The sequence below is a fragment of the Oryza sativa genome, chromosome 10 (genome assembly GCF_034140825.1).
Source record: "Oryza sativa Japonica Group chromosome 10, ASM3414082v1".
NCBI lineage: Eukaryota > Viridiplantae > Streptophyta > Magnoliopsida > Poales > Poaceae > Oryza > Oryza sativa.
Window position 1 is genome coordinate 3,138,094 of NC_089044.1, and position 16,305 is coordinate 3,154,398.

The 16,305-nt window shown below is 42.8% G+C and overlaps 2 protein-coding genes and 1 pseudogene across 7 annotated transcripts; all 3 read right to left on the minus strand.

Annotated features, from left to right (window-relative positions):
• Window positions 1–372: 372 nt before the first annotated feature.
• Window positions 373–1,422, minus strand: LOC136353644 (uncharacterized; annotated as a pseudogene).
• A 1,088-nt stretch (window positions 1,423–2,510) lies between these two features.
• Window positions 2,511–7,506, minus strand: LOC4348127 (heterogeneous nuclear ribonucleoprotein Q). Of its 6 annotated transcripts, XM_015759099.3 has the most exons (10): window positions 7,452–7,506; window positions 7,269–7,286; window positions 6,680–7,105; window positions 6,477–6,593; window positions 6,250–6,390; window positions 5,983–6,168; window positions 5,096–5,300; window positions 4,727–4,887; window positions 2,993–3,078; window positions 2,511–2,900 (listed from the first exon to the last, which is right to left on the minus strand). In XM_015759099.3, exons 3-10 carry the CDS (start codon window positions 7,088–7,090, stop codon window positions 2,789–2,791), a joined length of 1,419 nt encoding a protein of 472 aa, XP_015614585.1. In that variant the 5' UTR covers window positions 7,091–7,105; window positions 7,269–7,286; window positions 7,452–7,506; the 3' UTR covers window positions 2,511–2,788. The 6 variants fall into 6 exon arrangements, 2 of the variants coding, with proteins under 2 accessions (XP_015614585.1, XP_015614584.1); XR_010736995.1 differs by lacking the exon at window positions 7,269–7,286 and having other exon boundaries at window positions 4,233–4,887; XR_010736994.1 differs by lacking the exon at window positions 7,269–7,286 and having other exon boundaries at window positions 4,213–4,887.
• A 2,722-nt stretch (window positions 7,507–10,228) lies between these two features.
• On the minus strand, window positions 10,229–15,915 carry LOC9269073 (wall-associated receptor kinase 2). Its single transcript, XM_015758304.3, has 3 exons — window positions 14,906–15,915; window positions 12,638–12,811; window positions 10,229–11,656 (listed from the first exon to the last, which is right to left on the minus strand). Exons 1-3 carry the CDS (start codon window positions 15,822–15,824, stop codon window positions 10,662–10,664), a joined length of 2,088 nt encoding a protein of 695 aa, XP_015613790.1. The 5' UTR covers window positions 15,825–15,915; the 3' UTR covers window positions 10,229–10,661.
• Window positions 15,916–16,305: the final 390 nt, after the last annotated feature.

Genomic DNA, 16,305 nt, shown 5'->3' on the forward strand with positions numbered 1-16,305 from the left:
GAACAGCTCCTCAGCCACCGGAATCGAGAACTTGTCTTTGACGGTCTTGTCGTTGAGGGCGCGGTAGTCGATGCAGAACCTCCACGTGCCATTCCTTTTCTTGATCAGTAGGGCCGGGGAGGAGAACGCCGACGAACTCGGGCGGATCACGCCTTGCTGTAGCATCGTGTCGCACTGGCGCTCCAACTCATCTTTCTGGATGTGGGCGTAGCGGTACGGGCGCACCGCGACGGCTGAGACGCCGTGTTCCAGGCGGATGCGATGGCAGAGATGGCGCTCAGAAGGTAGGCCTTGTGGTTCGGTGAAGAGGTCCTGAAAGCTGTCGAGCAGCTCGGACATGAGTTCGCCCGTCGCGCCGTCGATGGTGGCCGCCTAGAGAGGTGGTGCAGGTGCGTCTATGCTGGTCCAGATGACGCGATTGTTGGGTGAGCCGAAGGCAAGGGACTGCTTGGCGAAGTCCCAGAGCGTCGGTCCGAGAGAGCCAAGCCATTGGGCACCCAAGACGACGTCGTAGCCGCCGAGAGGAAGCGCGTAGAAATCGATGACGAAAGTGTGGTCGCCGATGGTGACACGCTGGGACGGAAAACAGCCTGGCGAGGTGATGCGATCGCCGTTTGCAACTGCGACGCTGAGGCCGTGGCGCGGTTCCAGGGGAACACGGGCGCGGCGGGCGGCAACGTCGCTGATAAAATTATGTGTGGAGCCGGAGTCGAGGAGGGCGACGAGGTCCGTTGCGCCGATGCGGGCCTGCACCTTGATCGTGTTGAATGTGGGCGTGCGGACGCCGGCCAGAGCATGCAGCGAGATGCTAGGCTCATCTAGCGTGAGCGCATGCGCCGTCGGTGTTCTCCTCAGCTTCCTCTGGGAAGCTGATGACCTCGACGACGAAGGATTTCTTGCAACGATGTCCCGCCACGTACTTCTCGTCGCAGTTGTAGCAGAGGCCCTCGGAACGGCGTTGGGCCATCTCCGCCGGCGACAAGCGCTTGCGAGGGAGAGCCGACACCAGGGGCTGTTTGCTGGTCGATGCCGATGACGCGGCGTCCGGCGCCGTAGACGCGGCAGATGCGGCGGACACGGGCGCCGGCAGGGCAGGGAGCGAAGGCCGTGGTGTGCGGCCAGAGCGAGCCGGCACGGGGTCCGTTGTGCCGAGTTGAACCCGCTGCTCATACGCCCGGGCGAGCATGATCGTGTCGTCCAGTGAACTCGGCCGGCAGAGAGCTACATCTGTCTTGAGGGGATTGACGAGGCCTGCCGTGAACAATTGCACCTGCTGGTTCTCGGATAGTTTGGCGTCGCGGCAAGCCAAGGCGAGGAAGCTATTGATGTAGTCGTCCACTGTGCCGGTGCGCCAAAGTGTCGTGAGTTCGCCGAGCGGGCTGTCCGTCATGGGTGGCCCAAAGCGAGTGTGCACCAACTTGACGAAGCGCTGCCACGATGGTTCGCCGGAATTGGGTTACAATCTGTAGTACCATAACTGAGCATCACCGAGAAGATGCAAAGATGCATACCAGACGCGACGTGACTCCGGTGTCTTCTGGCCACGGAAGAACGTCTCACAGCGATTCAGCCAGGGAAGCGGATCGCCTTTGCCGTCGTAAGTTGGAAACTCCAACTTGGCACGAGGAAGAAAACTGTTGTCGACGGTGGAGTCGTCGCCCGACTGCTTGTCATTGTCGCCGGTGGGTGGCGGAGCGCCGCGCGGCGCGTGCGTAGCGGACCCCGACGTCTCTGGCACGGGCGACGAGCGATGGCTGGCCTCGACGCGCTGGACGGCCAGATTGAGGGCGCGGACTTGCTCGGAGTACTCGAACGCGGACGCCTGGACTTGTGTGACGCGGTCAGGCAAACTGCTGAGCTTGGGCGCCAGGGGAACCAAAGGTTCGAGGACGCTCATCTTCCTGGCCAAGTCTGAGATTTGGGCCGCCATGGATGTCAGGTTCTTGGCGATTTCGTCGAGCTGTGCTTGAGTGGAAGCCATGGGAACGGAACCAGAGAAATCTGATACCAAGTTGTCACGGACGAGGAGATTGGAAGGAGGATTGCGACGGAGGAAGTATTTAAAGGCTGTAACAGAACGTGGTCCTGGACCTCGTCGGCGCGGAGGAGCCGTGTTCGGCACCGCACCGGCAAGGCAGGAACTGATACTAGATTAATCTGAACTTTGATTGATTACTTCCAACGAAAGCAGCTTACAATTTATAAGGGAGCTAAGGGATAGAATCCTAACAACTCAAGAGATAAAGATGACTAACAAACTCCTAAACTGAACAGACTAAACCGATTACTATTCCTCGTCACGGTTGTGTCGGCGGAACTCTGCGACGGCGCCGTGCACAATGCAATCCCCACATGACAATCTCGGCAAGCAGCCAAGCACACCCAGGAGCATAATGCTCTACCTGGAGTCCTGGACAGACCAGCAATGATGAGGTTACAAAATCACGCACCCACCGAAAAAACTGGCACAAGATTAACATATTGGGGAAAAAAATGTAAAGAGGTAGACAGGTCCAACTGTATGTCTGCAGATAATTTTCCAATTCCATCGGTTTACCACTACAGACGCCACCGCGAGATACAAAGCTTCAAGACACTGTTTTCAAGTCACAAGCACCACATGCATGACAGATAAATATAACTGAAAAAAGAAGACGGTACATGTCTTGCGCAATTGCAGGTGTTATGCTGGAACAGGGTTACAAGCTTCTATCTTGTTTCTTTAGGTTAAGAAATCCATCACATTGCGTGATGGCTGGATGGCGGCAGGACCAAGGGAACGAAAAAGCTAGTAAGGGCGATATCGCCGGCCATGACTCCCTTCGCCACCTCTGCTGCCACCATCCCTCCGGTCACCCCGACGCGGTGGGGGCGGAGGAGGGATTCCACCTGGTTGTTGCCTGTCAAGACATTACAAACAGAACTGTTAGGAAATGAAGATGTATGGTAAGACTTGTTTGTGAGTTGTGACTCTAGGACAGCATTATCTTACAGAACATATCCCAGACGACCGTCAGGGAGCACCATTGGTACCATCCTCATTCCAGCTGGTGCTGGTCCTCTACCATATATCATAGGCTGTAACAAAAATGTTGATAGAGACAATGACTAAATTGTCAATATGCAGTGGTGGATGCAGGATTTCTAGCATGGGTATTCAGAGTTACTTAAAGCATATTTCATGGAAAAGGACAGTATATGAACTACCAAAATCAATGTACAATAGATGACAATGCAATTTAATTTAAAGGTGTTACAAAATCATTAAAGAAAACTACTCCGTCTGTCCCAAATTATAAGGCCTATATTTTTTTTACACGGTCTTCAATAATATACTTTGACTAGTATTTTATTCCATTCTATGATCCCAACAAATATGAAATTAGCATCACATAGAAGTACTTCAAAATATAAATCTAGTGATATAACATGCATAATACTTAGTATAGATATGGTTAGTATGATTATTAGTCAAAAGCAACCAAGTTTGATTTTCCTTAAAAAGGGGGCAGCGGCGCCCTATAATTTGGGATGGAGGGAGTATAATTTAGCCCCACAATTAACAAACAGCTCATATGTGCGCTTTTTTAGGTTGGCACAAGTAATAAAAAGTAGATGGGAATGATTGGAGGAAGGTTGTGATAGATTGAAAAAAGAAAGTGGGTGAAGGAGAATGATATTAATTAGTTGAGAGGAGGTAGGTGGAGAAATAGCTTCATTTTGGGACAAGATACTATGCTATAAATAGATATATTTTGGGACGGAGGTAGTATCTAATAACTAAATGGAAAGTTCATGCAAAAAAATCATGATCCATGTATAAAAGAACATTAACAGACTATCAATATATGTTGACTAATCTTCAACAGACTCAAGGCATTTTTCACAACTTCAGAATATGATGCTTTATCATCATTAGACAACACTAAGAACTTCATCATCTACATACAAATCAAGGGAGCATGTGAAGTGAACAGTCTATTGGATTGCTTTGATACACCGTCACAGGTCAATGTTAGTGTTCTTACAACATGCCCTGATGTGGTTACAGATCTTTCTATTTTTGTTTTGGTGTCTACAGTCCACAGTTTTCCATAAAAAAACAATGTACCATACTTTGATTTCACATTTACGTATCAACAAAGAAACTTCGAATTTCGAATCAAGATGCACATATTACAGAGAAGATTAGGATTTAGAATCAAGACGCACATGCTAGCTCCTCCATCTACCTGCATGTCCTTGTACAGGATCCAGAGATCAACTAGTGCGCAACAGGCACACTACTTGCTCAGCTGCTCCTCCTGGCAAATGCGACGTTCTGCCACCCTGGGCACCTGTCAGCTTTGGCACTTGGGACCGCAGTAACCATGCCATGCCTGGGTGACCGTGCACCCATGCTGCCAGCTGGGTAGCTGGAAATGGGGAATTGAGGAATAGAGATGCTGGATATTGGTTAACTAGGGTTTGGTGTTGGGCATTGTGGGCCACTGGGCCTTATAGGCAGACTGTAGCTGAAGTGGCGATGCTCAAGAATGGGTCATTTTGTGGACTGAGGGTTTAGTGGATGGACAAAAAGAGCCAGAGAACGAAGCATTTGACCCAACAAGATTATACATATGTATTATACCTATTTATATGTGGATTTTCTCGCAGAATGTGTTTGGTATTTAGGTATACTAGGACCAACCCTACCATAAGCACCACTTGGTTTAGTTTGGTTTACCTGGTTGAATCCAGGACCACCACCACCATAAGCACCATATGGATCTCCCATGTAGCCACCATAAGGAGGAAGAGGAAAATTTGGAGCTCCTCCAGGCTTGAACGAGTGATCAGGCTTCTTGTCTCCCAATGGCTTGGCCATGGATACTTCCAGCACTTGCCCTGTGATTCAGTTAGCACAAGATTATTTCTAATCAACCATATTTCGAAGTTACTAATATACAGAGTAGTGGTGGTAACTGCAAAGGTCCCATAAAATCATTGCAGCAAATGATCAAATCACATCTGCTTTCCACACAAAGCACCTACCTAGATTAAGATCAAGTTTAATAAATAATGATAAAGGATAACAACATGGAGAAAACATTACCATCAATTTCATACTTTTCGCTTCCTTTAACTGCCTTCAATGCACTTGATCTTTCAGCAAAATGAACAAACCCAAAATCTCTCTTATTCCCAGCCTTAGCAGGCGGTAAAACGACTTTTGTGACCTCTCCATGAATTTCAAAGATCTCCTTAATCTTCTCTTTAGAAGCATTCTCTGGTAAGTTCTTCACATATATAGTCTTCACCTGTAAAAGAAAAGGCCAATCAGACAAATGTTCCTAGGGCTCAACAAAACAAAATTATATGACATTTCCAAGCTAATTATCTCTATGAATATAAAAAAATCAACAAGCTAAGGGTGCCTTGTACGAATAGGACAATCCATCCATAACAGAAACAACCTTGCACAGGTTGAGCCAGCGGGCAGTGGTATTGAATGAGTAGAATAACTTCCAAGTCAAACACTCAATCTAACTAGTATTTCAGATTGCTTTAATCTACATACAACAAAGTGTCAGATTGCTTTAATCTACATACAACAAAGTGTTGTCAGTTATACAATCCTTAAAGTGCCATGTAGAAACTAAAATCATGATGCAGCTGCATCCTGGAAATACATCAATAAAATGATGGTTATTTTGGTTCAACAATGGTAATCAGTAGTTCCAGATAACAAAAACTAATGTGAATGAGAAATGATTAACATAAGAATTACAAAATATTTCATGTTTCTTTGATCATTTGCCAGTTCCTTTAGCAAATTATGGCACAAAAGAAACAAATCCAATTCCTCTTTTACAAGTGAGTTACCCCAATAAAATAGCAATATAAACAGTTTTTTTTCCCAAGGGACCCTAGTTCAATTTGCAGAGCTGCAGTGCATCCGTTGAGCATAGAAAGCGCTGACTTTTCATTTACAGTGTATACCTGGGCAGCTGCAGAAGAAGAATCTGATGATGATGAACCCTTAGGTTCAGCCCAGCTGACGGTCAACTGGCTACCATCAACCTTAAAGTTTGGTGCTGACAATTTCTGCTTGGCATAGTCTGCACAAGCATGGTTATAATACTCAACAAAGAGGAACCCACGGTTACGGCTTGGATCATGTAAATCCTGCAGGACCAAAACAAGGTCTCAATTAGCAAATTCGGGGCCTTCCTAGTGCAAAGTACAACCATGAAATCACAGACACACCTTGAACATCTCAATGTTCACAACACCTGGGCCCTTCCCCTGGATTATGTTTCTCAGCTCGTCCTCACTCAACCCCTTGGGTACATTGCCAACAAATAGCCTGTGCTTTGCCTGTGACAATGAGCACCGCAGTGTCCTCCCCTGCACCACGGACCATACCATCCAACATAAGTGCACCATACGTGATGCAATTAGAACCTCTGTGGCAACCCAGAGAGCCACAATACCTTGTGTTCTTTGTCATGCAGATCCTCAATAGCACGCTGAGCCCCATCCTTGCCGGTGAAGGTGACAAATGCGAATCCTTTGTTCTCCTTCGTCTCTTTATCCTTCATCAACCTCACCTGTTGTCATCCAGAGCTTCAGGTTATTGCACTATGTGTTACAGGGATGCAAAAATTACTGGAAAAGCCTTAGATCATTCAGATACCTCAGAAATTTCGCCAAACGCCTCGCATAGCTCATGGAGGTCATCCTCGGTGGTGTCACGTGGGAGACCACCGATGAACACCTCCGAGCCCTGAGGCGGCAGAGCGAGCAACTCGTCCCATTTCCTCTTCTCCTCCTCGTCCTCGGGCCCGGCATCGCCGCCAACCTTGTCCATCACATCGGCGCCTCCTTCGCCACCCGCGGCGGGATCCCCACCCGCACCCCCCGGCCCTTCCGCGTCTTCCCGACGGCCGTCGCCCTCCCCCTGCCTCTCATCGGGATCCTCCTCCTCCGGGTCGTCGGAGTCCTCGCGGCGGTGGCGGCGGTACCCGTCGTCGTCGTCCATGATGTCGTCGTCCCCCTCCAGGTCCACCTGCTCCTCCGGCTCCTCCGACTGCTGCCGATCCGCCATCCCAAAACCCTAACCCTAGAAACCCCCAACAAGATAAAAGAAAACGTAAATCCTAAACCACCAACCCACAAAAAGCAACACAAATCCTCAAAACAAGAGACGAATTGAACGCGCGTGCTACAGATCTAACGCATCATCAGGATCAAAAAATTGAAAAAAAAATAAAATAAATCGGTACCTTTGAGACGGAAAAAATCTAGGGAAATTCGAAAATCGCGGCATGATGCGAGAGAAGAAGAAAGAGAGCGTAATTAGCCGTAGTAGCGGTGTGGATTTCGAATCGATTCGATAGAACAGTAGTAGTATTGAGATTTGAGAGCAGTGGATGGAATTGGGGGAAGGGAGGAGAAGAGGGGCTTACTGGACTGGAGGAGGAGAGTGGTGTTTTGGATGGGGAATTTGCGACTCGACCGCTCAAACGGAAAAGGGAAGACGCGTTTCCGGCTACCTTTGTATATATAGCCAGCTGCTGTCAGAAGTGACTTGGGCCGTACGGCCCATCGTGCTTCATTGCTTCGTGCCAAAACGGGCCGGGCCGCGCCAGCACGGCCTCTTCAAGGACACGGCCTGTAAACGGCCCAATATCCAGATGGGCCTGTTCGTGTGGACTGCAAAATCGTGTCACAGGAAAAGGGAATAGTTTTGTAATTTGAGGATTCTGTCCTTGATTCTAAGCATATACCAAGAAAATGAAGTATCTCAAAAAGGAAACACAGAAGAGAGAATCTGAGTTTAGGTTGTTTCAGACAATAGACTCATTTGCCAGAATGAGTTTTTGTCTGAAAAAATAGAGTAAAAGACTTCATACACTGTCATTTATCATATCTGGAGCTTTTGTTTAACGAAAAAGAGAGAAGTGTTAGTTTTTTTTTTTTTGACTCCTCAGTAATGACAACTTAGTTTTCATCAACTTTTAGTTCTTCCTCGAGTACAGTAGTATCCCTAAATACTTCATGTCCTGTTTTGCAATATTCAGAATCATATACTCTCTCCGTATTTTAATGTATGACGCCGTTGACTTTTTAAACAACGTTTGACCATTCGTCTTATTTAAAATTTTTATGCAAATACAAAAATATTTATGCCATACTTAAAGAATATTTTATGATAAATCAAGTGACAATAAAATAAATGATAATTACATAACTTTTTTGAATAAGACGAATGGTCAAACGTTAATCAAAAAGTCAACGGCGTCATACATTAAAATACGGAGGGAGTAAGTACTTATTTTGTAAAGATCAGATGATCTAATTAACTGGAAATCTGGAAAGTGTTGACCCTTAAGATCAAGTTAGTTAGGAGGTCAGTATTCTTTTACTGAACTGAAGCATTAAACAAGTGGCTGTAAGACTGAACAAGCATCAGCTTCTTCAGACGACATGGTGCGATGTATTCGGAAAAAGAACAGCAATTTCCATCTTGATTCTTGAATGTAATAACTGTAGTTCATCCAAATTGCATGCCGGATCCTGTACATCACTAGAGTACACCATCCATCAGCCCCAAATAAGGGAAAAATTTTGGGTTTGGTTGTCGAATCGGATATACGGACATATATTTGAAGTATTAAACGTAGTCTAATAACAAAACAAATTACAGATTCCGCCAGAAAACTGCGAGACGAATTTATTAAGCCTAATTAATCCATCATTAGCAAATATTTACTGTAGCACCACATTGTCAAATTATGGCACAATTAGGCTTAAACGATTCGAAGCTTTTTGTGGTAGGTCACCGAAGTACCCACTATATACTTGCGCATATGTTCTAGCGCTTCGACTCTTACCACTTCTAGGAGTTCGAGTGACACTTCACATCCATCTTCGCCACCCCTCGGGCCGCCCTCCGTTGAAGGCAAAGGAAATCACATATGAAGATGCACGGAGACTGCGGCGGCTGCTGCTGTACCATATTATACACTTTGATTTTTTTTCCTATGTTAAGCTTATTTAATTTTAATTAAATTTATAACGAAATATAGCAACACCTACAACACCAAAATGCTTTTATTAAATCTAGCATTGAATATAATTGGTTTTATTAAATTGGTTTATTTTGTATTGAAAATGTTACTATATTTTTTCATAGATTTGATCAAATATACAGAAGTTTAACTTAGAAAAAAGTTAAAACATTAGAGGGAGTATAATGCTAGTGCCACCAATAATGGTCATCGGACTCCAACCGTTCAACGCCCATCATGGTCGGGGAAGTCAACAATAAGTCATCCCGTGCTGCAAGGTGGGTAGTGGCGATCTACCTGCCTTCTTAGTTTGATCTCTATGTTAACGTTCCTTCGTTAACGCTTACGCCTACATGTGGTGCCTGCTGGCAGTCATGCTGTGAGAAGTTTACATGGTGTTGGTCTCCGTGGTGACGATGTATATTGGATCTGTTCTTGCTGGACACGCCCGTCGCTATGAAGTGGTCTGCATGTTTGCTCTCTTTGAAAGAATTTTATAATAAGTGGTTGTAGCTTATTTGAAGTAAAGGCAGGAATTTAATCCATTGTCCAAACAAATTCACCGCATCATCTTCAAAACTATATTGACATCGATATCATAACCTAATCATGTGATTTTTATTATAATATTAGTTTTTCTTGTTGCAATGTATGAGAAGATGAATGAGCGAAGGGTTGACTTGATACATTGTAATGCACGGGCATTTTTGCTGGTGTGTGGGCCTGTTTGGCACGTCACCACCTCTTTCTCTATCTCTCGCTCCAGCTCATCTTGGAGCTGGAGCCCAACCAAACAGTTTCAGCTTTACACAAAAAGGGATCGGAGCTAACTAGAGTGCTTTTGTAAAATAAACTAGAGAAGAGGAGCTGGTTTCGGGCTACTCCACAACTCCACTCTAGATCCAACTCCTGAAGTTAAATTTAGGAGTTTGAGCTCAGCCAAACGGGCCAATGTATAGAAATATAAAATATTTTGAGAACAAATGTTAGGCATTTCCTTCTTGGCACATATTGAAACCCAGCAATGCATAGGTGGTAAGTCAATCTATCTCTGTAAACTATGCAAGATTACACAAAAGTCTTTGCAAGGATAATGATTTTTTTTAACTTTAGATATATATAAGCAATGTTATAGTGCATGCACTTCAATGAAACATTTTCAAGTCACGTGCTGCAATCAAAACAACCATAGACAATATATAACATGACCCGATCGAGTTCCACACACCAACAATAGTTATAACATGACCTGAGTTCCACACAACAACAATAGATTACACAGTTTTGTACTACAGTACACAAAAGTCGCTTCAAAAATTACAGAAAACATAAATAGGAGATACATACTTGAAAAACACAATTTACTTTAAATGAAATGACACTGATTGATAACATTGATTATATCATGCATACCACAAAATCGCATACCACAAAATATATATTTCTGTTCGTAGATCCTTCCTATTGTCCTCCTTCTTAGTTAAGTGGAGTGGCTGGTGCAGAAAGCGTCGCACTACTACTTGCACTGATGCTAGCACCAAAGTTCTTAGGAGTTCCCTCAATAGTAATCTCCTCACAGCGCTGAGGACTTAGACTATAATTTCCCTATCCACACTTCCTAGATCTTCTCAGCATAACAAGTCGTTCTGCTACCTCCTTCATATCAGGTCGCTCTTCAACCTTTTCTTTCAAACACTCCATTGCTAATCTGCCTATTTCTTCTAGGATTAGGATATCTTCTTGTTTTGCAATCTCCTTGTCAAACATTATCCTCCCACTGTTCTCTTGATCATAGGCATTTTGGAACTCAATGATGAGGCTACAATTTTCACCATATATTGTTGGCTTCCTACATATGAGCTCTAGCAGTACAACTCCAAAACTGTATACATCACTCTTTTGTGTTAAATGGCCGGTCTTATGGAATACTGGATCTATGTAGCCCATGCTTCCTACAACAAACATGGTGAAATCTTTGTCTACAGTAAGAAGCTTAGATGTCCCAAAATATGAGATCTTGGGGATAAACTTATCTGTTAAAAGTATGTTGGCTGGCTTGACATCACCATGTCGTATGGTACGACTTGTTGATGAGTGCATGTACCTTAGACCTTCAGCTGATTCAATTGCGATGTTTAGGCGTAAGCCCAACGGGAGAGGGATGTTGGCATCACCATGGAGAATGTCTTGAAGATTTCCCTTAGCGGCAAACTCATACACCAACATTGGAACATCCACTTCCAAGCAACAACCCAAAAGCTTGATAATGTTATTATGCATCATTTGCGATTGGATGATCACTTCATTTGTGAAATCATCCTTTCGAGCTTCATTTACCTCAATTGACGTCTTCACAGCAACCGTAGTATTGTCTTCAAGAGTCCCTTTGTACACCTTACCAAAGCCTCCTTGACCAAGAACTTCTGAATTATTCTTTGTGATTTTCTTTAGCTCATCTTTGGAGAAAATCTTGACATTGTCCACTTTCTGTAGCACTGAACCACCATTCTTTTTGAAATATTCATTCATTTTTCGCTTTTGGTGCATCATTAGCGTGAAAAGAACAGCAACAATTAGGAAGGAAAATCCCAAAGTGATGCCTACGAAAGTTAAGAAAAACTTATTAGCGAACATAACAAATCCATATATGAGTTGCAGTATTATTTTTTTAACAGAAATATGAATGAAGGATCATTTTATTTGATAAATATTATTATGAATAACTAATGTTATATTAATATTGGCATGTTCAATATATCCTGTAACTAATCTTTTTTATTTATACTTAGCAGGGACTTGAAGTTAAATAAGGATGTTTGAATTGGCCGAGATGAGTAAGTTGGTAAAGAAAATAAATAAGGGATGGTTATGATTACTTTAAACCACTTAGTTTATATTGCTCCAATGGTTTACCAACAATATTGTCGCTTTCTACAATATGCCACTGGATTTATCAATTGTTTCTACAATATATGAACATTTAAAAAAAAATCAAAATACCCTTGTAGACAAGCATCCAAAGGTTGACAATTGATTTATCTCATTATACGTTTAAAAAATTATGAAATTTTTGGTGTAGTTTCCTTACACAACATAGAATTTTCTGTTTATGTTTCAAAATTTCTTGCATGTATTTTTTGAAAAGTCTTTTTATGTGGCATTAGAGAGAAATAACTTACACAAAAAAATGAAAATATTTTGTGTAGCACATGAAAGATGATTTGTACAGAAATACAACACCACAGAAAAGTATACTATGTGAGACATAACAGAAATATTATATTTTATAGAAAAATAATAAAATGTAAAAAGCGTGAAACTTATACAAACTTATATTCTTATATTATGTGCTAGGAGGCTAATTTTTTTAAATTGTTGATTTTTTTTTTAGTTTTGTCAATTAACTGCCAACCCTTATATTTTTAGGCATTATAAGAAATTCTTTGTTTGGCTGAATGGTAAATTGTAGAAATAATTGAAAAACATAGTCGATGGGAAATCATTGAATTGGTGTAAACTCAAGACATATATATAGTATATTATTTCATATATTTTTTAAAAATTTTGAGGTGCATATGTACCTAGGGCAAGCCTTGCTGCAAGAGGGAATTTTGAGCTGCACTCTTGTTTCTTGGGGCCTTCACCACTCCACTGGTAACCCACACGGCAGTGGCATTCATAATCCCCTGGGATGTTGTTGCAGACACCGTAGCAGGGATATTTCTTCTTGTTGGACACATCACACTCGTTGATGTCTGTGCATATAAAAGGGAGCATATATATTAGTTGTTAGATCAACTGTTACTAGTAAAAAAAGAATTAATTTTCGTAGGCTTTGGCTTCTTTTTCCTTTTTCTTTTTGACAGGAACCTAGCTCAAAATGAAAATCACCTGTCAAGATGGCTTAGGCTGTCCCAGGATTATAAACCATCTATGAAAACCTATTTTTTAATTGGCAAATTCTTAAAAAACCGCCTATAAAATTTGTAGCTCTTCATGAAATCTACATTGAAAGTTTTCTTTCCATTTTAGATAGTACATTTAGATGTCTAAATATTCGTTACAAACTCTTCAGACCTATTTTTGAAAATGAACTTTTGAGTATTTCAAATGATCTTGGATGAAGACATTCTATATTAAAATTGTAGAGCATAACTAGATCTACAACTTTGTACTAGTAAATATTTTTATAAGCTCTAGTATCTATTTTTGTATAAGTGGTTCTTTAAGAAATCAAATTTTTAGGAACTCATAGAAAATTCATTTTAAGTCCTATTGAGGTTAACTAAAGTTCTCCAAGATCGTTCTAGTAAGACTTAGGCTCTGTTTGAGTCTCCTGAAGATGAAGATGAAGATAAAAATGAAGATTAAGTGTTTTACGTAAAACAATGTGGTAATAACTTGTGATTAATTGAGTTTTAATTATTATAAACATGAAAAAATGGATTAATCTGATATTTTGAACAACTTTTATATAGAAAATTTTCACACGAAACGCACTGTTTAGCAGTTTGAAAAGCATGCCACAAAAATCCAAAACTTTATCTCCCATGTGTTGGGTTCTTAAACATGACCTTAGTAACTCCCTCCGTCCCAAAATATAACAACTTCGAGCCTCCAGATCTTTATCCCAAAATATAACAACTTCTACACCAATATTCTCTTCTCAAGCAATCATAATCTCCTATCATTCAAATTTCCCATGGAGCTCCACTTTTCATCCAAACACAACCGTCCCCTATTTAATTCTACATACTTTCTTAATAACCATATCCAACCCTAAATATGCTTATATTCTAGAAGGAGGGAGTAATATTTTTCTTAGAACATTTTTTTTAGTATGGTCATTCACTAATGTCACGTTAGATAACATATCAACTCATATAGAGGTAAATGATAAGTAAACAATTATACTAACATAAATATAAATGAAAAATATTGTAAGGGTCATATATAGCTTTGGTCACCTCATTTGAACTTAAAATGAACTTTCCATAAATCTTTAAAGTTTAGACATTTTCAAAGAATAACAAGTTTTTTCAGATGGACTTCCTAAAGAAATGTCATTTTAGACGATTCTCGTATGGAAAGGCTCGCAAAAATCAACTTTTGAGGCGGTTCTCTTGAAAATACCACCCTTAAAAATAATAGCACTACTACAATAGGAAAGGAGTAGTATCTTGATATATATGAAGTCGTATGATGAAAAAATCTTTTTATGAAAATTGGAGAGCTCTACAACTATATAGTTGAATGTTTTTTCATTCGAGACTTTTTACGGGTCCTGATATTCGTTACGAAATCTCAAATCTATTGTTGAATAAACAAACTTTTATGTTTTTAAATGAACTCAGATGGAGCTGTTCCCTATATCAAAATTGTAGAGCTCGATGTGATCTACAAATTTGTGGTTGATAAATTTTCCTTTTGATATCATTTATAGTGCAATTTATATATTACAAGTTTTAGAGAGGCGAAGTCAAAAGAATAAGCATCTCTCCCACATGCACAAAGTTCTTTATAGGCGAGATGGTAAGGACGCTACTTGAAGAAGAGGTCCCCGTTCAAATCCTATATACCACACGTGTGCAAAATTACGCAACTCGTGAAACTTGCGACATGCGGCCGTGTATATATAGTTGCTTACTAAAATACAAAATATGTTTTTCCTTTTTTTTGCGCCTAAATCAAATAGCGAAAAGATCAAATGAAACCTGGTAGATTTTTTTTAGATAATGAATTTAAACACCAACAGGGTTGATGTACACAACGAAAGGTAAAAATAAAGGTAAAATGGTGGCACTATTTAGCAAAACTGTTAGCTAATAAAATAAAAACATTAATCTTACCCTTGCAACCTTGGTCCTTGTCGTAGGGGTTACCCTCGTAGCCTTGCTTGCACTTGCAGTAGTATCCGGGACCGTTGGTGGAGTTGACGCACTCGCTGTTGTCGCTCACACACGCGTACCCAGCCGGTTTCTTCTCCTGCACCTCCAGTGGAGGGCAGGTAACGGAGTCACGGATGGCCCAGTCCAGCCACACCGGCATGGTTCGGTTGAGGTCCATCTTGAGATCGGCGCTACGGAACTCGTACTCGTTCTTGTCGACGAGGAAGGAGTAGTCGCAGGGGCTGAAGTCTACCTGGAAGCCACGCGTCCAGGGCCCGAAGGAGACGACGTTGTCGGTGAGGCCCGGCGAGATGTCGACATGGCAGCAGCCGACGCCGGCGCACCGGCCATCCTGCGCGCTCCGGGAGTCGTTGCAGTAGGTGACGCAGCCGGTGTAGAAGAGTCCGCTGTAGTGGGTGTTGCTGCCACCGCTGTTCCCATTCTGTGTGTAGGACAGGGTGTTGCACCCGATCACAACGAACATGTTGCGGCTGTCGGAGATGCGGTACACGCCGTTGTTGTTGAGGTCTACATCGCCGTAGAACCTCCTGGTGACGTTGTCGCCGGCGTCGTAGCACTTGTACGCCACGGGAAGCATCACCTTCACCTCCGGGAGCTGTTCCACCGACAGGCTCTGCACATGGATGCTGCCGTTGGCGGCGGCGAGGGTCGGCACCAGGTCGCCGTTGCCGTTTCGGGTGTTGCAGGCGATCTCGAAGCCCTCCCCACGGGAGCAGTTGGGGCCGATGCCGAACGGGTAGGGAATGTCGACGTCGCCGCACCTAGCCTGGCAGCCGGCAGGCCGGCCGGTGACGACGCTCTCGTCGCCGGCGGCGGAAGCCAAAAGCAGCAGGCTGGCAAGTAGCCAGCATGTGGCCATCGACGTGTATACGTTTATATACGACGTAGTAGTATTAACTCGTTTCTTTCTTTTTCCTAGCTTGGTTTGAATCAGCTGGAGTAGCTAGCACACTCGCCTATGTCCCCCGGGCATGTACTTATATAGCAGCCGATCCCATCCATCATCCAGCCTGTTCTGCAAGTTGTCATGCTCTTCCTCATATTATAATTCCTCCGTCCCAGATTCCCTTGAGTACTAGTAATGCTTGAGTACTAGTATTGTAATGCTTGAGTACTAGTATTGTAAGTGGCACTACTTAATTAGATCCTTAAAGTATGGTAAAATATATTCAGTACGCGCTCTCTATTTGGTTTTATCAAGAGGCCCTTTCGTAAGTCGTCCGATTAGTTGAAAAACAAGACCACTTGCAAGAAAAAAAGGACCATATGCTATTTGCTACATGTCATGTCGATTCGCATGCATGCTATGAGGTTAATACCATTACACTAATACATTTTAT